The sequence below is a fragment of the Wasmannia auropunctata genome, unplaced genomic scaffold (assembly GCF_000956235.1).
Source record: "Wasmannia auropunctata unplaced genomic scaffold, wasmannia.A_1.0 LD336032.1, whole genome shotgun sequence".
NCBI classification, from domain to species: Eukaryota; Metazoa; Arthropoda; class Insecta; order Hymenoptera; family Formicidae; genus Wasmannia; species Wasmannia auropunctata.
The window spans coordinates 55,617-79,078 of record NW_012026858.1 but is presented as its reverse complement, the minus strand read 5'-3'; the positions used below and the strand labels follow the sequence as shown (position 1 = coordinate 79,078).

At 37.8% G+C, this 23,462-nt stretch overlaps 4 protein-coding genes across 7 annotated transcripts in view; 2 read left to right on the top strand and 2 right to left on the bottom strand.

Annotated features, from left to right (window-relative positions):
- Positions 1 to 9,788, bottom strand: part of LOC105452388 (AN1-type zinc finger protein 5) — a 21,766-nt gene extending 11,978 nt beyond the window's left edge. The window contains exon 1 of the mRNA XM_011693438.1: positions 9,272 to 9,788. The gene's annotated coding sequence lies outside the window, so the exon portion shown is untranslated. The remainder of the gene's footprint in view (positions 1 to 9,271) is intronic.
- A 300-nt stretch (positions 9,789 to 10,088) lies between these two features.
- On the top strand, positions 10,089 to 15,258 carry LOC105452387 (peregrin). Its single transcript, XM_011693437.1, has 8 exons — positions 10,089 to 10,567; positions 10,935 to 11,211; positions 11,465 to 12,308; positions 12,419 to 12,721; positions 12,945 to 13,119; positions 13,301 to 13,719; positions 13,958 to 14,326; positions 14,709 to 15,258. The coding sequence occupies exons 1-8, from the start codon at positions 10,439 to 10,441 to the stop codon at positions 14,887 to 14,889; spliced, it is 2,697 nt and encodes an 898-aa protein (XP_011691739.1). The 5' UTR covers positions 10,089 to 10,438; the 3' UTR covers positions 14,890 to 15,258.
- A 528-nt stretch (positions 15,259 to 15,786) lies between these two features.
- Positions 15,787 to 19,770, bottom strand: LOC105452385 (beta-ureidopropionase). Its single transcript, XM_011693432.1, has 6 exons — positions 19,683 to 19,770; positions 18,788 to 18,982; positions 17,847 to 18,091; positions 17,379 to 17,767; positions 16,651 to 16,968; positions 15,787 to 16,179 (listed from the first exon to the last, which is right to left on the bottom strand). The coding sequence occupies exons 2-6, from the start codon at positions 18,892 to 18,894 to the stop codon at positions 16,105 to 16,107; spliced, it is 1,134 nt and encodes a 377-aa protein (XP_011691734.1). The 5' UTR covers positions 18,895 to 18,982; positions 19,683 to 19,770; the 3' UTR covers positions 15,787 to 16,104.
- A 137-nt stretch (positions 19,771 to 19,907) lies between these two features.
- LOC105452386 (vacuolar protein sorting-associated protein 72 homolog) lies at positions 19,908 to 22,584 on the top strand. 4 transcript variants are annotated; one of them, XM_011693436.1, is made up of 7 exons: positions 19,908 to 19,998; positions 20,219 to 20,431; positions 20,512 to 20,729; positions 20,912 to 21,094; positions 21,439 to 21,652; positions 21,787 to 22,008; positions 22,181 to 22,584. In XM_011693436.1, exons 2-7 carry the CDS (start codon positions 20,298 to 20,300, stop codon positions 22,410 to 22,412), a joined length of 1,203 nt encoding a protein of 400 aa, XP_011691738.1. In that variant the 5' UTR covers positions 19,908 to 19,998; positions 20,219 to 20,297; the 3' UTR covers positions 22,413 to 22,584. The 4 variants fall into 4 exon arrangements, with proteins under 4 accessions (XP_011691738.1, XP_011691735.1, XP_011691737.1 ...); XM_011693433.1 differs by lacking the exon at positions 19,908 to 19,998 and adding an exon at positions 20,005 to 20,097; XM_011693435.1 differs by lacking the exon at positions 19,908 to 19,998 and adding an exon at positions 20,033 to 20,124.
- The last annotated feature ends 878 nt before the right edge of the window (positions 22,585 to 23,462 follow it).

Here is a 23,462-nt window from a genome sequence, read left to right as displayed (position 1 = left end):
ATTAAGATAAATAAACTATATCAATAAAAACTTCATACCGTCTACCATAAAAAAATAAAAAATTCTAAATATTTAAGTATTAGTATAAAAACTGCCGATAAAATGTTTTACACGCACTTAACGCAGGCAGAGTAGAGAGAGAGAGAGAGAGAGAGAGAGAGAGAGAGAGAGAGAGAGAGTAAGTAAGAGGAGGGGGAGTCGTATGCGTGAAGTGAGAGTCATGGTAAAGTTCACATGACGCGATGACTCGATCGCCACGCTTCTTCATTCATGCCGGTCATGCTAGAACGTCTTATTTTTCCCCCGGACATGTGTAGCTTTTTACCTTTCGAAAAATTCGATCGCGTTATTTTTTTTTTCTCAAGTTTCTCCACCCTACTCCTCGGTGTTTATCAAAGGTGCAACGCGTGCGCGACCTTAACGTCGATTTTAATAAATTGAAATAAAAAGAGGATGACGTCAAGCAAGCGGATGGCGGGAAGTCCGTATCGATCGAATCCACGTATAACGAACCAAGTGAGATCCTTCGGATGTGAGGACGTGGTGGGCGACAATGACGAAGGAAATTAGGACGATGCGACGAAGGGTAGCGTCCATTAAAATTTCTGCCAAGAGAAAGAGAATAACTTTGCGTTTGCGCCGAAAACCGCAGTTATACATTAAGCTCGACGACTCGATTTTAAATCATGCCGTACACTTGGAGACACGTATCACTCATTAACTTATACTTTAACGATATAGCTAAAAAATTGTCATTTTTTTTAACTGCTTGCAGAAAAAGAATGAAAACATGAAGAAAAAAAAATAAACGTATTTTAAAAGAACATACTTCTATGTCTCCTACAATCAGTTATTGTAGTAAAATTAATATTACAAAATTTTAATAATTTAATTAAACCTATTTTCTGGAAAATTTTGTATTTTGTGTCGTCATAGCTAATGAGCGATATGAATCGCTCGTATTATATAACTAATCAAATCGAGATCAGTATAAGTTTGAGAACAAAGAATGTGTCTCTTTAATGCCTATTGACCGTACATGTATCGAAAAAGAAAAAAAAAAGCGCAGCTGCGTCAGTCGCGGAAGACCTGCCGCTATGTGATGGCAGAGATTCGAGAGCTTTGTTTACTTGGAAGGAGTAAACGACCTTTCCCACAATGGCCGCTAACGTTGCACGATTGTTCGACCTTCGCAAAGTCGTTTAGTCGGACTCGCACGCGCGGCTCGGGCGCCACCGTCTTTATCATACAGGAATATCTCAGATTTTCGGAAGAGCTCGGCCGCGTCACAACCTTGGCGGCGATGGCTCCCGCCTTCCTTTTCGGCGGACCACACCGGACAATGGATATGCGCGGAATTTAGGAAAACTTAATCCACTGCTGTGCCACGATTTGGCATATAATACGAATTTTAAAATGACATTTTGACGAAAATGAGATTTCATTATTTGCACGACAAGACGTAGCTGTCATATTTTGCGTCTGCGGCAATAAAATGTAAATTAATTTAAATTATATGGGTCTCCTTTTCAGTCTCCCATCATCAATCCAATTACTGTAAATAAAATTTCCATTTCTTTTAAAAAAGAGCAAAATAGTCAACAAAATATTCATAATGAATGTCAGAAATATCCCGTCAAAGTTTATTGCGATAAAAAAAGGTCTGAAAGTAGGAGGAAAACAACAATAATTATATTATTGTACAGATTTACAAAATTTGACTCTTTCTCTCTCTTTTATAAAAGGGTTGTACAGAGGATTTGCGCACTTTTAAATCCGCGATTCTCAACAACAACTGACGTATTCCTTCTTGCCATGTACCTATGTTAAGGACTAAATTTAGAGCAGCGGAGCACAGGTAACGATCACAAAACTAAAAGTGTTGCTCAAGTTCGTGTTTAAACGCTAATTTTGTCGCGATATCATTTTTAACTCTGCATCGTGCGCGCGATTGCACCCATTCAATAATAATAGACGGTGAAGAAAACACAGGAGATCGACTGGTTCTTCAAAACCGTGCAAATTACACAACGAATCGGCGCGGCACCTGCTATTTATGTCTCGACTAGACGGAAACCGGTGTTACTTCTCATTCGAGTACGAGAGATCAGGTGCTCCGATCGTTCAGAAAATGCGGGGCGATAAATTTACCTTAGAAAGCGTTAACGCGCGGCAAAATGAGTTTTCCGAACTAATTTCTCTCGCGAAACCCATCGAGGATTCGTCGATCAAAGTCAAAGCGACGCCTCCGTGTGTAACAACCGAACGATGCAATTCGAGCGCGACGAGATCACGGATACAGATACGGAAAAAGTATCGACATTTCATCCAGTTCGGCTTTCTCTGCTCGTGGAGATGACTTTTTTTTTCCTTGCAACGCGTTAACGCGTATCGGTGGACGACGCTTTGGTATCGTGCCGAGACGACGAAAGGTGGATACGTATTTCCAAGGCTCCTTTTCGTCAAGCCCAACTCGCAACAGCGACGAAAGTGGGTTCGCCAGACGTGTCTAGTGTACGATAACATAACAGAAAAAAAAACGCCCGCCAGTTTATGTCGAAATCAGCCAGACCGCCGACAAGTGAATCGTAGCAACTAACAGCAATTGCAATTAAAACCCAAGCGTTTTCGCGCTCCATAACGGTGACACAGCTGTATTCTCGAGAATCGACGATCCGCGCGAACGCCAACTTGGCGGTGGACGAATGAAGACTGCCCGCTCCGCTATACGCATATGCAAATCCGCGTGGCGGATGCCGCGAAACGGTGATTCGTGTCCCGCGAGAGAGGATCTCGTTCGGAGATCTCGCCGGTCTGGCATTCACTCTCGTCTCGCTAGATCACGCGCTGCACGACGCGGAAACGCACGACGGAACGGCATATCGCGTGCACGTGTGCGCGCGCATCCGCAGTGCGGCCGCGCCGCGCCGCGCCGCACCGCGCGACGTCCCGCATTTTTCGCGTACTCACGCCGACCGGGAGAGATGATGATTCATATTCATTTCGTGGCTCGGACGCGGGCGCCATAGCGCCGCGTTCGCATGCGTGACAGGCAAGGACGCGCCGCTAGCTATCGGGCGCTATGCACGAAAAAATTTCTAACAGCCAGCATACTTAGAGATCCGACCGGAAAGCACCGGCAGCAACTAGCCGGCACTAAGCATCGTCGTCGATAACCATGTTTGCGTAAAAAGATTGGCATCAAGGAAGGCGGCAACAATATAGAACACGTATCGTTGTGAAAAAAAATATCGCGATATTATAAATAGCTATATATTTTTTATTAAAAATATTACATTATAGATATGAATAATAATTGTTAGACTCTTAATATTTTTTAATCGTACAATTTCCTCTTTAATTTAAACCTCAATTAAAAAATTAATTGTTACATCAGCCTTCAATCGTATGCTTATAAACTTGTAGGAAACGACCCAGAAAGATTCTCGTTGCTAATTAAGTCCCCGCGTACCGCTTGGTTATCGTTAATTTTTAACGGTATTCGTGGCGCAGGGCCGATAAGCCATCACCGTTGCCGATATTAAGTGAATAAGAGCGGCGACGATGCTTCTTTCTTTTTTAATGATCATCCCCGCGCGTTCCTACCTGCCCGCCTGTTCTCGGACAGGCGTCGAACTTCACGACGACCTCGCCGCAGCTTTCACGTACACACGCGCGCGTGCGTGAGCACGGAGAGTACATTGTCCCAGAGAAAGAGAGAAAGAGGTGGGGAAGGAGAGAGTGAAAGAGAGAGAGAGACAAGTCCCTTAGTCCGTCGCGCGTGCAGACGGAGCGCATTGTGCGCGCACGCGCGGCACGCGCGTGCGTATGCGTGTGGCGAGTGACGTCTTGCGTGCAAAAGCCGAGAGAGAGAGAGAGAGAGAGAGAACGCATAATAAAAATAAAATATTAAATCGCAGGCAATTACGAGCCCACGCGAGAAATGGGAAAAGAGAGGGACGGATTGGTCTCGCGCGGTGCGATAGTCCCCCGTTTCGAAATTCCGGTGCGAAATGTAGGAAGTCTCGGCTTTTCACTTTTCTGAATGAATGGCGTGCGAGATGAACGGAGCGTGGCGAGCGTTTGCCCAATGCCTCTGACCTATCTGTTTCAAAATTGTACAATTTTTTGTTTCGCCCAACGTGTTTTCCCCTTCTAAACAAATAGCTTTAAGAATCGACTACTCATAGATTAAGGATAGAATTAAATAGATCAGTGTTTGACCACTACAGCCTTTGGCCGAAGTTACCTGAAACTTCAAGTCTCATTTCCTTCCTCAAAGGAAGTCCTCACAGATCTAGCCACTAATTGTAAGCTACTACTATATAGCTACACACTGCTGAGCGTCAAGCAACAGCTCTGTCTCGGATATCGTCACGCGTTTCGTAATACATAACACTTTATAGTGAAAATATAGGTCATGAGTGTAGTTGTCCTTAATACGTATCGATAAATTGTTTACCGTGCACATTTTGTACTTCGCAGCCAATTGGTTTCTACAGTTACATTAATGGTCTTTTTACTATAACTTCTTTAAGTTACCTTAATTTGCTCTATATATCATTTTCTAAATATCTTCTTCTAATTTCGATTTTGGGAACAGACGACAAATAGCTTAATTAAGACTGAAATTGACTAATATTGTTGAAACTGACTGCTGAGAGAACTATTGGTCATTTCACTTATTTTGACAGGTGTCGTCGGTTCTACGATAATTTCGTAATGCTCTGGATATATTACAGCATGTTTGTACCAATCAAGGGGAGCAATTGGAAAATTGGACATTCAGAGAACACATTTGCGCCAATTTTTCCGACATACTTCTCTTTACATATAATTTTAGTCATGAACCAAGAGAGAATAAAGAATTATGAGAGTATTGAATAAGAGTTAATATTGGTAATAAGACAGAAAGTCAATATATATTTTAACGATACTAATTTAACATTATTTCAACATTAACGATTAAAACATTCATTATTATTATTAAATTACAAAATCAATAATCCCAGTTTTAAATAAAAATATATAAATTATGTATTAAAATAATTTTTAATACAATAAAAATCATCTTTAGTCATTAAAAATGCAACATTAAGATCATCAAGAAGTTTACTTTTGTCATTCTTCATAATTAAACAACAGCTGTATTATACTGTCGCAGACTTAAAAATTTGTAGGAAAGAGAAGCATACGGAATAAGAAAGGAAGGAGAAAAGACGTGTTAAAGATATATTTATTTTTATATTAAACAAACCTCCTGAAAGAACGTAACAAGACAAGGCAGAGCGAAATAGCAAATTTAGAACGCGCTAACTGCAACGTTAATTGTCATTCGTAGATGTAGACAAAGTGATCAAACATCACACATTCTCATTTGTGAGATCCAAGAAGAGTAAAATATATTGAATGTTCGAACATCATATATTCATTTTAAAAAAGATCTCTCATTTAATATTAATACGATAATGGAAGATCATATTGCATTTTTTAAATTACCGATTTTATTACTCGATATTAAAAATTAAAAAGATACAATCTATTTATATATCTAATGCTGGATTCCTCAAAGGAATGTAAATAAATAACGTGAGTATTTTTCTGTAATGACTATAAATAGAATATGCACGTGTATTCAATTTATTTTTTATTTATCTTCATCTATTTTTCATTTTTATTCTTTTTTTTTTCCCCAAAATATAATTAAAGTCATTTTTGAAAGCAAAAATTTTGAAAAAGTTAAGCTTATGAGAAATATCATCAATACAATTAATGTAAATACGGAAAAGCTTACAAAAATTACTTGTAATATATATATATATATATATATATATAATTATATTATATGTAATATATATATAATTATGTGTAATATATATAATATATAATATACAACATGTAAAACTCTTATCTACACCATGGCACTTACTCTCTCGCGTATAATTTCGCTTTACCTGACTCGATCCGTTCCGGCTTTGACGCCAGTCTACGTACATAAGATAATAGAGAATTTTGAATATGATGTGCGTGGTAGAAATAGACAAATAGGAAAAGATATAAAAAAATCTTTTCAGTGGCTATAAAGACGCGCGTAGTAAAATAAGATGCGATAGATAAACTTGTATCACAGGGTGCACCGATCTATATCTATACACACAAACAGAACGCGCGGAGGGCGAAGGGGAGGCGGAATTCATTATCGCTCGCGACGCGGTCCGTTACGATGGCCACGAAAAAGAAAAAAGCTTGCAAGATGCAGCGGAAAGAGTTACGCCGCGATTGACGTTAACGGCGATGTAAAGTACGATGCGGACGCATCTGAAAGCAGGAACGCACCGAGGAAAGGAGGAGCGCGTCTATTAAACTCGTCCGGCGAGCCTTCTAATCGAGTGTATCAAAAATAGGCGGCTCGCGCAGGACGTTCCAACGTCATGAGGGGAAACGTCCTAGGAAATCTCACGTTTCACGACGGATTTGATTCAGCGGAAAGACTACGCGGCAGATCCGCATCCCCTTCGGTCTTAATTTTTAACTTCTAGCATTAAACCGTCTTAGCTTGGAGATTGAATATCTATTAGGAACAAATTTGATTCAATTTAATTAAAAAATAAAATAAAATAAAATAATTTCGTTATCTAACTCTATCCCCGAGGCTCGATGCATCGATGTTGTTGATGTCTCTAATTTTCAGTGTTAGATAACTCAGCAACGATTTGCGCCTCGCCATGAGGCCATAACCATTGCTCTTCTTAAATTAGTTCTCTATAGTATCTGTATAGTTACAATGAATATACAATAGTTTCAAAGAACAGCATTTACACGTAAATAAAACTAAAATATCCGCTTCTACTTTAAGTAAAAAAGATTCATCGGAAATTTTATAATTTAGAAGTATTAATGTATACGCATAAATATAAAATAAATGAGAGGTGCTATTTACACCCTTTAAACACGAAAGAGGGTATGTCGCATTTATTCTTTTACATAAATATACACAGATGTATTCGCAATGGATATATTTCAATTAATACCTAAACTTCAAGACTCACGCTTCATTCACTAACAAGAAGTAGAGAAAAGCTCGCGTTGCTGTACTATCGCGTATGAATTATTCTTTCCGAGAATTTTTTATTTCAGAAAAAAATCTAGGTTTACAATTAAAAGAGAGAGAGAAAAAAAAGAAGTGGAAGAAAAAGAGATATCTCTATTTATTAAGCGCTCTAATTGTAAGATGAAGCGTCCTCTCAAGCGCTGAAACGCTCGTTGTGAAACGTTTCGAAACCAAATTAATATAAAAACGATGAAAAATTAAAAAACAAAAAATCACATATATCATTCAACATGACTTTTAGAAACTAATAATTAATATAAAAATAATGAGAACTTATAAAAAAGTAGAAAAAAAAATTAAACGTACGTACAGTATAAAAATGTGAAACTAATACGCAAGAGTGTGTGTTTGTGTATGTGTGTTATGTATCCATATTCAAAGCATGCAGAGAGAGAGAGAGAGAGAGAGAAAACGAGAGACAGAACGAACGCGTGTAATGACGTGGGCGCAAACGGCTGGCGTCAAAGTCGAGCGGATCGCGAGTCAGGTAAAGTGTATATACGCGTATACGCGAGAGAGGAAGTGCCGCGGTGCAGATACGAGAAATTATTCTTGATAAGGCCGCGGGAGAGGCGCACCGCACGCGCGCGCGCGCGCGAGCGCACGAGCGCGCTACGCTGGGAAACACGCGGCGAGAGAGTTCCGTTCGACCACCGAGGGCAACCCGTCCCGGGGGCCTCTCGGTCGGGGCAGCGCGGCCGCGATTCCGCGATTCCGAGAGACTCTCGCCCGAGCCAGAAGGAAAGATTGTAAACAACGAGGCGAGTTATACGAACGGCGGAGGGGAGGGAATGCCCGAAGGGCCACCTGAAGGGAAGTGCGTCGGCGAGAAAGAGAGCGAGAGAGGATGGATGAGCGGGGAGGGGCGGGTGGAGGAGGCAGAGGCAAGGAGAAATGGCGTAAGCGCGTAAACGCACGGCATGCGTCACGAACCGAACCCGTTACCGGAACCCGGGCGTCCTTTTTTTTCTCCCCCTTTCTTTTCTCTCTCCCGAGAAGAAAAGTGCATCCGCGTCTTGGACACTAATCGACCGAAAATTGGCCGCGTGACGCGGCAAATACCCTCGGACGAAACTCTCGCTAGCGCGGCGGCGGTGACGACGACGACGACGACGACGACGTTCGACATGCGTTCCCACCTCCTCGCGTGGCGCGTTGGGAGATAAATAAAAATCACGAGCGAGGTAAATAAGGGACCCTGCGCGGCGTGCGGGGTACGCTCTTATCTCACGCGGTGGCAGGACCCAATTATCTTGCTACAATTACCTTGCTTCTTTCGGAAAGCGTCTCTATTCGAGAGAGTAACGGATAGAGGCACTCGTGACGTCTAGGTATACGCATATTCGAATCAGATGCGGAGCGCTGCCGTCGTGGCGGACCGACAGTGAAAAAAAGAGAGGCGACGTTCGAGAAAGGCGGGGAGGGGGGGGAGAGTGAGCGAGAGAAAGAGAGGCACGTATCGTACGTAAAAAGAGAGCGAAGGGGGCGGCGGCGAAGGAGAGGTTAAGAAAGAGAGAGATGGCCTCAGCCACACATGCATGCAAAGAGCCGAGCAGAGGGACGGACGGACGGACGCACGGGGTCGGCACGGTGGCAGGCACACGGCACGCACGGCAGGGACATGGCTTCCATCCTTGAATACGCACTTAAGCCGCAAAATTGCGTCGTTCCTTTGTCCGTCTCTCCGCTCGCGGATCGCGCGCGGCCACTTATATTATACACGTCGACGCGGGTCCTACGCGCGCGTCCGCCGCTGCCGTTCCGCGGCGCGGCGTGGCGTGGCGTGGCGCGGCGGCGGCCACGGCTGGTGCGGCCTCTCTACTCCCCGGGCTCGTCGTCGTCTCGAACGGAGTTAATTACGCGCACGTAACTCGCGGCGAGGGGACCACGCGCGAGCAGAGAAAACGAGCTCCGCTCGGAAAATACGTGCTGCTCGAGCTGCCGTGTGCGCGCGAGGAGGTGCGAGGTGGAAGGTCTCGGAGCGAGGGGGAGGGAGAGAGGAGGGTAGAGGAGGACGAAGATGAAGAACACGAGGAGGAGGAGGAGGAGAAATAGTCGTCCGTCTCTCACGGCTATCCCGGACCGAAAATAGTCCGTGGCGAGTTCGGGGTAGCGGCCGTGCCGCGGGGTAGAGAGCGCGTACGGGATTGCGACACTTACCGAAGGCTGTTGCGGTGCAGCAGGGCGCAATATGTCAGCTGACTTGACGCGCGACCGATCCCAATTCTGCGTCACTATTCCACATAATTCTCAGCGGAACATTCGGCCACTCGCGCTCGCAAATAATAAATCCCGCTTCGCGGAACCGCTGTGCCCGCCTCGCGTTTCACACTGTTTCACAATAACGCGCGATACGAGAGAGAGAGAGAGAGAGAGAGAGGAGTGAGAGAGGAGAGGAGGCGGAGAAGGAGGGAGAGAGATGGAGCGAAAGAATTGAGGGGAATTAAATGAGGGAGAGACGGGGATATACGCGCGAGGGAGAGATGGAGGCGACGGGATTACTAACGGGGGGGGAGAGGAAGGGTACGAGGATGACGACGGCGCAACGGCGACGGTCCTTCCCGGGGAGAACTCTTCACACCCAACTCTCTCGTCTACGACTCGAGGAAGTAGACCACCAGAGCTCCGGGCACGAGAACGAATACTGCTGATGTGACTGACGTAAAGTTAGATCTCTTTTGCCCTCCCCCCTCCATAACTCCGCGGCCGAGCAACTCGAGCGCCCCGTACGCGGCGGGGGCGAGCGATCATTTACGAATCCACCCGAGGATCGCGGGGATCACGTGACACCGTGGTCACACCAGGTCACACACACACGGCGGGCGACTCGCGCCGAACAAATGGCCGTCGCGCCGAGAGATTGACCAGCGGCTAGGGAGTAACTGAAACTCGTCCAGCGTTCCCCGTCCGGCGGCCAATCGACACGCTCGACGAGGCTGACGCGCGCAAAGGGGAGTATCGATTTGTGAGGTTGGCAGTCGCGTCTTTTCGGCAACGTTCATTCAAACGTGGTGCCGAGTGCCGACACTACCGACTCTCGCAGTTTCTGGCGCCGATTTTCGCCGACTACTCCGTATACGTTTCTGTACACGCGACAACGGCATCTTCCCCGTGAATTACTTTGACTTGAGGGGAGATGACTGCCCCCGCGTGCCACGATCGGCGGTCGAAGTTCAATTGTCACTGGCACAAAACGTACGCGGTACTGTGAGCCGCGGCAGGTCGCACACGGCAGGTTAACCAGAACGACCGACACACGCACGTCCGCCGGACCACCGACGGTCGACGCCGAATAATACGCGGAGTTTATCGTAAATCGAAACGAGGATGAATACGCCGCAGTCGAACAAGAAGAATAAGAAGATAGGGCGAAGCAGAATGGGTGTACCCAACGAAAGCGCGAGCCCTTCGAACGCGGAGACCCTCAGCACCCAGGAGGCAACAAAGTTTGTTTTGGTATGATGCTAAACATGTTCAATTTAACTTGTTTTTTTTTTTTTAACCTTACGAGAAATACAATTTTCTTTTTACTAGTAAAAATTTAATAGAAAAGTGCTTACTTTAATGTCGAATTAGAAATCTCAAATTTCATGCAAATAATTAGTACAAAAATTCTAATGAACAAAACTTGGGATGATTGAGTATATTACTGTTTAATTTACTATTTCAGTAATACAAATATTGGTATATATTCTATTTTATACATTATTTTTACGGCAAAAAATACATAAATTGCTAAATAATTTATATTCTGTATATGACAATCAAACAATAATTTATAGAATCACTTGTATTGATACGATTGATATCTTGATATTTAAAGGTAAATCCCATAGGAGAGGAAGGAAACAAGTCAATTAAGTTAGCTATCTTAGATGTAATCCCTATAATTTCTATGGATGCAAGTATGTGCGACGAGAAAGTGCAAAAAAGTAATGTGGCATCACTGGAAAAGGAGAAAGAAGACAAAAATATTCTGAGCTCTTTACCTGTCGCCAGCGTTAAGGAAATAGAAGGCTATGAGGATCAATTAGGAGAGACTGAACCACTTCCAAATTCTTATATTAGATTTATGGAACGCAGTGGCGAAGAGCTTGATGGTAGGATACATTTTTTGATTTGTGTAATATTGTTTATATAATATAGTGTTAAAATGCTGCTTAATTGTAATATATTGCAGTATATTATTAATTTCATTAATAATAATTAAATTTACAATATCTTGCGACGTCTTTCATATATTATACTGTTTTAAATCTGTTAGATTCTTACTTTAATATGAATTTTTGCTTTCTACATATCGTTGTTATTATAAATCAATTTAAAAGTATATTTGAAATATCATCTCGACAGGAGAAGTAGAATACGATTTGGACGAAGAAGACACGGCATGGCTTTCTATCGTGAACGAAAGAAGGCTGGCCTCTGGATTAACACCTGCATTGGAGCCCGATACGTTTGAGCTTTTGATGGACAGACTAGAGAAAGAGTCGTATTTCCAACAACAGAGTAACGGCGGCGGTGGTACTGCTGCAGACGAAGACGCCGTCTGTTGCATTTGCATGGACGGCGAATGTCAGAATAGCAATGCGATTCTGTTCTGCGATATGTGTAATCTTGCTGTTCATCAAGATTGTTACGGTGTACCGTACATACCCGAGGGACAATGGTTGTGTAGAAGGTGCCTACAGAGTCCATCCAGAGCGGTAGATTGCGTCCTCTGTCCGAACAGAGGCGGCGCCTTCAAACAGACCGATCGTCCTGCTTCATGGGCTCATGTGGTATGCGCTCTATGGATACCAGAAGTGAGATTCGCCAACACTGTATTTCTAGAGCCCATCGACAGTATAGAGAGTATACCACAGGCTCGCTGGAAGCTCACGTGCTGCGTGTGTAAGCGCAAAGGGGCTGGCGCGTGCATTCAGTGTCACAAGAGCAACTGTTACGCTGCATTCCATGTGACTTGTGCTCAACAGGCTGGTCTGTGCATGCGGATGAGAACGGTACAGCCTGCTAATGGTGAACCAATGCTCGTGCAAAAAACAGCTTATTGCGAAGCGCATACACCTGTTGATTATCAGCCTTCCACGAATCCTGTGGATGCGCGAAGGAGAGCGATAGCCAACAAGAAAAGCTCGTCAGCACCTGTTATTTCCATCCCCACCATACCGCCTGAGAGAATCAGAGAAATTGCTAGGTAATAAAATAATTTTATTTTTACTTACAATTAACGATAGCAGTTTGAACACAATCAGTATAATAAGACAATATTTTAATGGATTGCTATGTTACTTTTATGTTAATTAGTTTAGCGGAAGGAATACCAAAAAGAAGTCAATTGATACAACGTCTTATTGCCTATTGGACTCTGAAACGACAATACCGAAACGGTGTTCCACTTCTTAGAAGATTGCAAAGTTCTCATCCACAATCTAGACCACTTCCGCTCGGGGAACACCCCTCTTCGCCGACGCATGATAGCGAATTGCGAGAAGAATTGTATCGTCAGCTTAAATATTGGCAGTGTCTACGTCAAGATTTGGAACGTGCCCGATTGTTATGTGAATTGGTACGGAAGCGTGAAAAATTAAAGAAAGAATTAATCAAAGTGTAAGTATACTTTCAACACATCATGAATGATATAGACATATTTATTGATAAAAATCGGTCTTAATATATTTTTTAAGAATTAACTAATAAAATAAAATATGATATAAAACTATAAGTTTACTTAAAAGAAAAAAAAACGCTTTAAATTCTTAACAGAATTTTATATATCACAAAAGATGTATTTTTTTTCTTTAATGTTAATTTTGAGAAAAACTGATTGCAGAAAGGAAAAATGTTTATGGCTACAATTGCGACCAATGGAAAGTGTTTTACATGCATTGTTAGAAGCTATAAAGGCGAAAGATACGAATGATGTATTTGGGCAACCAGTTAATATCAAAGAAGTTCCGGATTATCTCGAAATAGTATCACATCCTATGGATCTCTCTACTATGCAGGTAATTACAATTATACATTGCGTTTGTCTAAGATTTTTTCACTCAGTATGATGTGTACTCTCTGCCATACAATTGCTGAATGCTTTTTTTAACACTGTATATTTATACTTATTAAAACATTTCGCGAATCTACTTGGTCAAAATATAATCCATAATTATATGACATATTTTTTTCTTACAGGCAAAATTAGAAAAGCATGAATATGGCTCCATCACGGCTTTCGAGGTTGATTTCAATTTAATGGTGAATAATTGCCTGGCATATAATCGCAAAGATACCATGTTTTATCGAGCAGGAATGAAGATGAAAGAACAAGGTGGAAGCTTGATAGAACAGATTCGCAAAGATTATCCTGAGCTCGATCCGGTCTCTGAATCCGAACAAGTCGGGTCTAAGTCGAGAAAGAGAGAAAGATCGAATCGTAATCGCGTGGAAACGGAATCGCAGTCCAGCGAGAAGGAGATTGGCGGGGGTGGTGTAAATAGGCGAACAGCGGTGTTGTTCACTCGCAAAGCTAGAGCGCGTAATGCTAAAAGCGGCCAAATGTTTTCTTCGGAGGATGATAAAAAGAAACAAAGTGACAGTTTTAAAGTATATAGGTAATGAAAAGGAATATAGTATAATTACAAGCAGTCGTATACAATATAAATACATACTGTACAAATACATAAATATGTCTGTAACAAATTTGCAAGTCTATGAAATATTTACAATGTAAACGAAACAAGAATATATATTAAAACATTTTTTTGAATAATGCTTTTTTGATTTTCAAATTGATATACTAATAATTTGTGTTACATCACAAAAAGTTGCATAAACGACTAATATTTCTAGGACTGGAGCAATGGATAGTGACGTAGGTGAAGGGGAAAGCCAATCATCAAGCTGTAGTAGTTGCCCCACGAGTAGATCCACTACTCCTGATGTAGAAGGGGAGAAGCAACAAGATATTACTGATACAAAAAAAGAAAATGAGAACAAACAAACGAGCACTGGTAGCGGCTTAGAAGCTTTGCAGCTCGTATGGGCTAAATGTCGTGGATATCCTTGGTATCCAGCCTTGATCATTGATCCTAACACACCTCGGGGCACTGTACATAAAGGGGTACCGATACCAGCACCGCCTGATGATGTCTTGGCGCTTGCAGACAATTACAAAGAACCAGTTTTTCTTGTGCTTTTCTTCGACACAAAACGCACATGGTAATTATTCTTAGTCTTGATGAAGGAACGTAAAAGATATCTAATCATAAGTATTTAATATGCATTTTTAATGGGAATTAAAAGATAAATAAATTTTTTAACTTTGTCTAATTATAAAAAATTTTGCCAAACGTTTTTAAAATTAAAAATTTTTTTTATAAAAGAATCAATTTTCAAAACAAATATCATTTTATTTGTCATATATAAGATATAAAATTGTGCATATATACATATACGATAAAATCGTTAATCGCATTCTTGAAGCAGGAAGATACAGACTTTGCAATTTTGTGAAATATTAAAAAAATTTTTCAATTTTATAAAAGCGAATACATAATTTGCAAAATACAAAAAAAATATTCAATGTAATAATATTTTTCAGGCAATGGCTGCCAGGTGAGAAATTAGAAAAACTTGGAGTATCGCAAGAAGTGGACGAAGCAAAATTAATCGAATCGCGAAAACCTGCGGATAGAAAAGCCGTAAAGAAAGCTTATCAAGAAGCTTTACATTACCGTAAACAAACACATAATGCGGTGTTAGACAATATGTCCACTGGATAAATATTGTAAATATGATATAGTAAAATATATAACTAGTTTAAAAAATAATTAAATAACTAGAAATTATGTAATGTATAATATATAATCTGAAAAGTTTTAAATAATTTAAACTAAGGATTAAAATGATTTTGTTATAAGTAATATCGGTATGTAACTGAAAGTTTTATAATGATATTATACTTTATTTTACTTTATAGTTGTACTTTATCTTCATAAAAAATCTGTTTTTATTATGTGTATGTGTATACATACATACATACATACATACATACATATATAAATAAATAATGAGAAAACAATATTGTAATTGATACGATTTTCGAATTCATGAAAGTTATAACTTTCTAAAATATATATGTATCCAGAATATATTATAAATTGAATTGATTTTATAGTACTGATGTCCAGCATAATAATATAATAGCAATATTACTGAGAAGTTATATGTATTAGTTATTGTATAAAATCAAAAAACATTAATTTATAGTTGATACTTTTTATATAGTTCTTGATCTTTGCTTTGACAAATTACTACTTAAATTAATGACATTTTTATTTAAAAAATTGCAAAATTTTTCAATGTGTTATATAAAAAGAAATTTTAATTCACAGAATAAAGTTATTAAATTATTATATTAATTTATCAAAACAAAGAGGACACATCTGCAGATAGATTTTAAATATTAATATTGTATAAAATATGCTATCATAAATTATATTATAAAATTTGAACTGATGCAAATGTTATATAAAATTTGCAAGTTTATATCAATTTTGCAAATCTTATTAAATCTTATTGCACAAATAAAATAGCTTTGTAACTTTTTTTAATGCAAATTATTTATGTATATGAACTTTGTTTTAACAGAATCACATGGAATAAACCATTTTTTTAAATAGAAAAACATACATTTTATTAAAAATTCAGTGCAAATATATATATATATATATATATTTTTTTTTTAAACTTCAACTGGAGACGCTACGCTTAAAGCGCAAAGTATACTATTGAATTGAATCTTATTCTATAAAATATGAACGTTGACTTCACTTAATGGTATAGACGATGTACCAGTACATTATAAATTTATTAAAATTGATAAAACATGTAAACTTATTAACTTATCGATTTTTAATATTTATATGATTAAGTCATAATTTCTAATTATAACTTAAGTATAACTTTGCAAAGTCTGTATCGCCAATTTTTTTTCTTTAATCTCGCTTATCATTCCGCTTTGAAACATATTCAGCAAGTTCCTTAGCATACATATCAAGTCGTTGTGTCATCTGAAAGATTCACAAGATAGAATAAACAAAATAGAATTTATATATTTTTTAATATACATAGTTGGGGGTAATGAGAAATCAATATTTAAGATATTTTAGGCTAGTGGGTATCGACGCGGTAATTATTGCAAAGTATTTTTTCCAAAAAATAAAAAAAGAAATCAAGAAGTCAATGTAGTACGTGTTACAATAAATGTCCATAACTTTTAAGCGTCCAGAATAAAAAAAAAGAAAGTTTTAGAATATATTCGATAAAATACTCTTTATTAATCATATTTCAATAATTCATTTAAATCTCCTTATTTCAAATTATTCATGTTTTTGAATGGATTTAAAGTATTTACTATATAAATTAATTCCGTTCACTAAATATCTACAGCATTATTAAATGTTTTCTTGAATCACAAGATTAATTTTATATATTATTATATATATAATACAACGAATGATAAGAGTATGAAAAATACTTACCCTGTATCCCCATATATCTTTTACATGCCGACACATATTGAGATCCAATTTTCCAACGAGAAGTCCATCTTTGTGCCGACTAAGACCCGGAGTTCGCGAGCCATCGGGAGCGGTAATATAACTAGAGCCATAAAAGTGTCCGAAATCTTTGTGCGCTGGTTTACCATCACCAGAGGTAAATTCACTTGCGAAAACCTCAGTTCCCACGCGATTGATAGCGCAAGTGTAATAATTATTTGCTATCGCGGCGCATCTTGCTTCGATTGGCCATAAATGTTCCGATAATCCTTGGATAGTGGCGGATGGATTAAAAACGATCTGAAAGACATAAAGATTACATTGACTAAGAAAGTCTGGGTGAGATATTAATTAGATTGTGAAATTAGGAAAGTAGAGGAAAGATGCATATTTCCGCTAAAGAAAATCGATTTCAAATTTTATGAAAAATAGTGTAGTACACGCCGCGAATTTATTTATTATAAAAAATCAATATAAAAGACTCTTAGTTTTAAAAAATTCGATAATCAGCAATGCAGTACTTGGTGCATAATTTAATCTTCTCATAATCTTCCATACATTTTTCAATATCGTATAAACGAAGTATTGTCATAGATAAAATTCATTCCCGCTCCTACGTTCCCGAATAATTGCATAAAATGTAGATCACAATCTTCAGCCGTAAAGGATCGACGAGAGAAAGCGATATATACTTATGATCTGTAACTCACCTCCGCCCCATTCAAGCCAAACATCAACCAGTTCAATGGATGATGACGTCCGTAACATATATTAATCGCGATGCGTGCAAAAGGAGTGTCGAACACCGGGTGTCCTGTATTACCCTCCATGTAGTAGGTGGATTCGTTAAAATCCCCGATACGAGGAATATGATTCTTCCTGTGTTTCCCAAGGACCGTACCGTCCGTGTTGATCACCACGGCGGTGTTCCAGAGAGTGTCACCGTCAGCAGAATCTCTCTCCAAAATCGGCGATATTATTACCATGTTGTATTTCTCAGCAAGCTGAGATAGGAACACGGTCGTAGGCCCAGTTTCGGCATCCTCCGCAAACTCGCACCACGGATACTTTTCCCTCGTGCAAAAAGCAAACGGCATAGCTGCAATAATCGCACAGGTCGATTATTACGCAAATTTACATGGTATTATGTATAAATAACTAATGGATTTCACACGTACTCCATGCTTCTTGGAGACATAAAATGTTAACGCCATGCTGTGCCGCTTGTTCAATATATGATTTAATTTTATTATGTATCGCATTTCGTTGAGTTTGAACAGGATCCGTTGTCGGTGCTACTGTGCTGTGTTGTATCAGTCCAACGCGAACCAGACGTTGGGGACGAATTTGTTCCTGGACCTGACTAAGCATCTGCCATCCTCTTACTTCGAAATGTTCATTTTCGAATCCTATGTCCAACGGTCTAAGAATAACATGTAAACGTATTACTTAAATCTTGTACGCGCGATCAAAGGATCATTATATTATAGATATTATAGAATTTATATTGTTCATAGAATGAACATAGGATCTCTATTTCAAAAAATTATGTTTTATGAAGAACTTTACATTATACACTTCTTGTATATTTTTATATTCTTAACATTATATTCTTTGATCAAGTACATATTCAATATTGCAGGAGCATATTCTACAAATGAAAATAAGAAGAAAAATGTTATATGAAGTTTGACTAGAACTGCTTTATTAACAAAGTTATAAACAAACATTTTTCAATATTTGTTTATTATAAACTTTGTTATAAAGTATTTAGCCAAACCTCAGTATTCTTTTTATTTTTATTTGTAGAATATGCTTCTACAGTTTTATTAAATTAAAATCTGAGATACCTCGTATAATTTTTGCAATAAACAAATTCCCACAAGTTATTTATTATTACTTATTTATTATTGCAGCTGCAATAATTATAAGATTGAAGTTGCTAAATGGAAATGTACACATTTATCACAAAGTTTAATACTTTCTTTTAACCAATATAATAAAATAAAAGAAATAATCTTATAAAAATTTCATATATATATATATATATATATATATATATATATATATAAACATAGAGAAAAAAGATAAATATATTTTGCAATATATAAATTCTTACGTAAATGCACGCCCATACAGAATGGGTTTTAGTTTTTCATCCAATAAGGCCTGTGGTACATATTCCTCCAAAATTTGGTCCACTGACTTGATGTTTTGTTCAGTCATGATTGCAGTCTTACTGGCTTTGTTTTTTCAACTGAATAATCTTGAAACTCAAGCTTCTATAAATGCAATTCCCTCCCACTGCACCAAACTGGAAAAATGGAGATTAGATAACACGAGAGAACGAAGAATTAAATGAAGAACGTTACAGATATTAGAAAAATCCTAAAAAAAACCTTCATATCACATTATTATTGAACTATCATTGTTATTTATCATTGAAATTATTAACGTGTAACATTAATAGCAAAGCAAACTCATTTTCTTCACACTTTATTTATTCCTTAAACAATGTAAATGTACATTGGAGAGGAATTATAAATATTACAAATATATTCACATATAGTTAATATATAGATGTGTATTACAGCAAAGAATATTCCATAAGTACACATAGGCATAATTTCATTTATATATAGTGGAAAAATATGTTTCTGTAAAATTGCAATATGAATTTAATAATCAGAAACCATTATCGTGCAGACTGATTGACCTTACATTGACTTTGTACTCTCGATTGCTCTCCATTTAGCGACACAAGTGTCATTCTGTCTTTTTTCATCCATGTTGACAACAAAGATAAAATGACGCTTGTGTCAGCTTATGTGTCGCCAAATGGAAAGCGAACTTTGTAACGCGACATATTTATAACGTTTAAATGCAATTCGTTGGAATGTATAGTTACAATTTTTGGCAATTATTCGGGGTAGCCCTCCTCAATTTTGATATTGATGAAATTATGCCCATTAATTGAAGAAAACAATTAATTTATCGCAGCGAAAAATACGTACGCAATTTTTAAAAATATACACAGTTTGCGAGCCACGATTGTCTGTATCTTATCTGTACGGCTCACGCCTCACCGCATACGAGTTACGTAATGTGAAGTGACAACTGATGACAACGACGAGAACATCTGTAAAGTAAACATGCTTTCGGAAAGGGGAAAATTACGATCGCGAGTAATTTCGAAACTTTCGTTCGCCATAGAGTTGTAAGATGGCAGGAATATCGATGTACCATACTACGCTACGATAATGCAGTTCGGCTTTTACTTGGCTTCTACGAGAGATGTTTATGAGGCGGTTTGATAGCATTTAAATAACAGTAAATATTATGAACAAAATATAAGTATTCGTGAACTCTTTACACGTGATAGAATAATAATCCTTATTGTGTGCAAGCTTGGGGAAAGATAGACCGAAGGTAGGACTCGATATCCCGAGACTGAAGGTTCTAATCTAAATGTATAACCTCTAAACTTGACAGTGGAATGATTTATTAATGATTGAAATAATCTAACATTTTTGCATTTTGTCCCTTTCAGAATCTTTCGGGAGTAAGGCACAATTAGATAACATACACGTGTCGGTTGTGTCGAAAGTTGTTGGCCAGAAAATTTCACGATGGCTGCGACAAGGGAAAAGCGTGTGAACGCTGGCAATAAGATGGCAAGGTTGCTAAACGAAGAGGAGGAAGATGATTTTTACAAAACTACGTACGGCGGCTTCGACGAAGTGGAGCAGGACAACGATTACATGTTTGTGTCCTTCGTAATGCTTCAATTACATTTATGATAACGAAAATTCATGACAAGGTACGTAAACGTTTGAATTTCAGGGAGGAAGACGAGGCGGAGGACGAAGTGGACTCGGACTTTAGCATCGATGAGAACGACGAGCCAGTTACCGATACCGAGCAAGAGGGGCCGAAGAAGAAACGCAGATTGGTAACGAAAGCGTATAAGGAGCCTAAACCTGCCACGTTGCATGCACAATCGACGCCCAAGGAGAAAAAGATAAAACCGAAACAAGATAAGATCTTCATAGACAGCATAGGTGATGCAGATACTAAAGATACTTTAGGATAAGTTGTTTCTTTTTTTACAATTCACTGTAATGTCTTATGTAGAAAGAAAATAAACGATTTTTTTTCCTCCAATGTATTCACTGTAATATTTTATACAGAAAGAAAATAAATGTTTTTTTTTCCAATGTATTCACTGTAATATTTTATTCAGAAAGAAAATCAATCCGCCGCTCTACTGCCGCAAAGTCGGCAGCTACGCAGAAACGCCTGCGTGAGAGAAACGAGGATCAGAAACGAAAGACAAAAGTTGTAAAGCACGATGTGTGGAAACCCACTCAGGAGGAATTGCTGGAAGAAGCGTTGCAAACGGAGGAGCTTAATACGAAGTCATTGGGTATGTATGAAATAAATTTAACAATACTCTTCATTTAGGCATTTTCTCTTTGTCTAAGGCCTGACTTTGATCAACTACAATTAATTTCATCGACGATTAGTTTATTGGAATTGACCAATCACATTTATCATTTCGCTTAACAACAAATGTGATTGGTCAATTCCAATGGACTAATCGATTAAAATTAATCGGAAAATATAAATAAGAAAATAAAAAATGAGATTAAATAAGTTTAAAACGACAGATCAAAATCATACTTTTGAAAGACTGTGGATTTAAAAAAAAAGCCATATTAAGAATATATGTACTTTTAAGAAATGAATACAATTGTTTTGCATTTGCAGAAAAGTATCAGAAATTGGAAAATGAAAAAAAGACTACTAGGACTGTGAGAAAAACGAATGTTGGACCGACGATTAGGTATCAGTCATTGTCTATGCCAGTAATGGTATTATCTGAGACATGCGCGGATGAAGAAAAAATCAATGTCGAATGTGACGATGAGAAAACAGGAAATTCTAATAACACGGTTTCCGACAGCTCTCCAAAGGAAGGAAGGTATATTTCATTTATTTACGTTTTTCTATGACAAAATGTAAGACAATAAAAGTAATACCGCTAAATAAAAGCGATTAAAATATTAGATTTAACAAAGCAATGGATTTTAATTCTATTCATTTAACATATTTCAGCGAAACAGAGTCAAAGGCAGATGGAAAAGATAATAATAAAGAAGAATCTACGGACACAGCTCTGTCTGCTCCCACTAAAAAGAAAGATGTACATGCCGAAGAAACTGGGAAATTTTATGAGCGAACATTTATTACTTTTCAAACCGAACAGTCGTATCAAGATGTATTTAAAAAATCGAACCAACCAAGGCCACCACTGAAGCCTCTGTGTGCAATCACGCGGTAAAAAAATGCTATTTAAGAATATTCTCATATTTAAAATTGCATATTTCTGCATATAATATTAATGTTAATTATGAATAACGTTAATATTATTATCTTTGTTATTTATAAACAAATAATGTTATAATCTAGCATTTTAAGAAATTAAAAAATCTCTTGAATTGTCTGATAGGTTGCCTGCCAAATATCTAGATCCTATGACACAATTACCGTATAAAAATATACAGACCTTTCGATTGCTTCGAGAAGCGTATTATCAGCAGTTAGAAGGTCGAACTGATCTCAACGATGCCTCTCAAAGTCCAGAACTAACGCGATGGCTTGAATGGCGACAGAAAAATCACGGTAATTCTCAGAGAAACACTATTCGTCTGGAATCAGCATCTTTACCTGTATCGTCATAATTTTTTTTTGTAAGTAGTAATTTAAGATTAAAAATAGTCCGTTTTTGTTATTCCTGCGATTCGACATAAACTTTACTGTGTACATGTAATAAAGCGCAATATATAATTATTTTTAAAAAATAAGTTTGTATGTACTCATGCACGCTATCTATATAATATTAATTGTAATATAATACATAAGTTATAATACCATAAATTTATACAAATTATAAGATCGAACAATTATGTATATACATATATAGAAATATTTTTCATGTATTTTATTAGTTTTATGACTTTAAAGATAATTTATGTATCGTAATTAAATAATTTCAGCGATTGTTAATGCTATACAATAGTATATATTGCATAAAACAATCATGTATAAAACATGTTTCAATTACTTCTTTTTTACATCTGGTAACAAATTATATTCCATAAGCAGTAGTAATTATTTCTAGCATGTAAATATGTCATCAATCACAATGTAAAAATGGGAGTCATATTGTTTATATCAACCGTTTGTGGATACATTCATTGTAATCATTTGTCTTAAAAGCAAGTTTGGTATTTTATTAATAAAATAACGAAATACAAGGCATTATTAATAATCTATATTGTGTTATAGATATAATATCCTTTTTATATTTAACTGAGGACGAAACAATCTTATATCTTAAATCATGTTTTTCAGCTGTATGTATATGTATATATATATATATATAAAATTTATTCTACTTAGTTTAAAGGAAATTATAATTTGCCTTTCCTAAGTTTTGTAGCTTGTGGCCTAAGGATACAGAATAACTCAAAAATATCTGTAGAAAACTATGGTCACTTTGACATTGCTTATACACATTACAGTTCTGAGTTTTGTGTGTTTTGTATGTGTATGTGTGTATAACAAAGTAATAAGCCCACTATATCGAATGGTAATTATACTCGTGATTATCTTACCATTTTTAAGATTGCTTCGAGAAACAATGCATTTCTCTTTTCTTACAATGCGATATGTATATACATATATATATATATTATGTATATATATATATATATCTGTCTCTTATACAC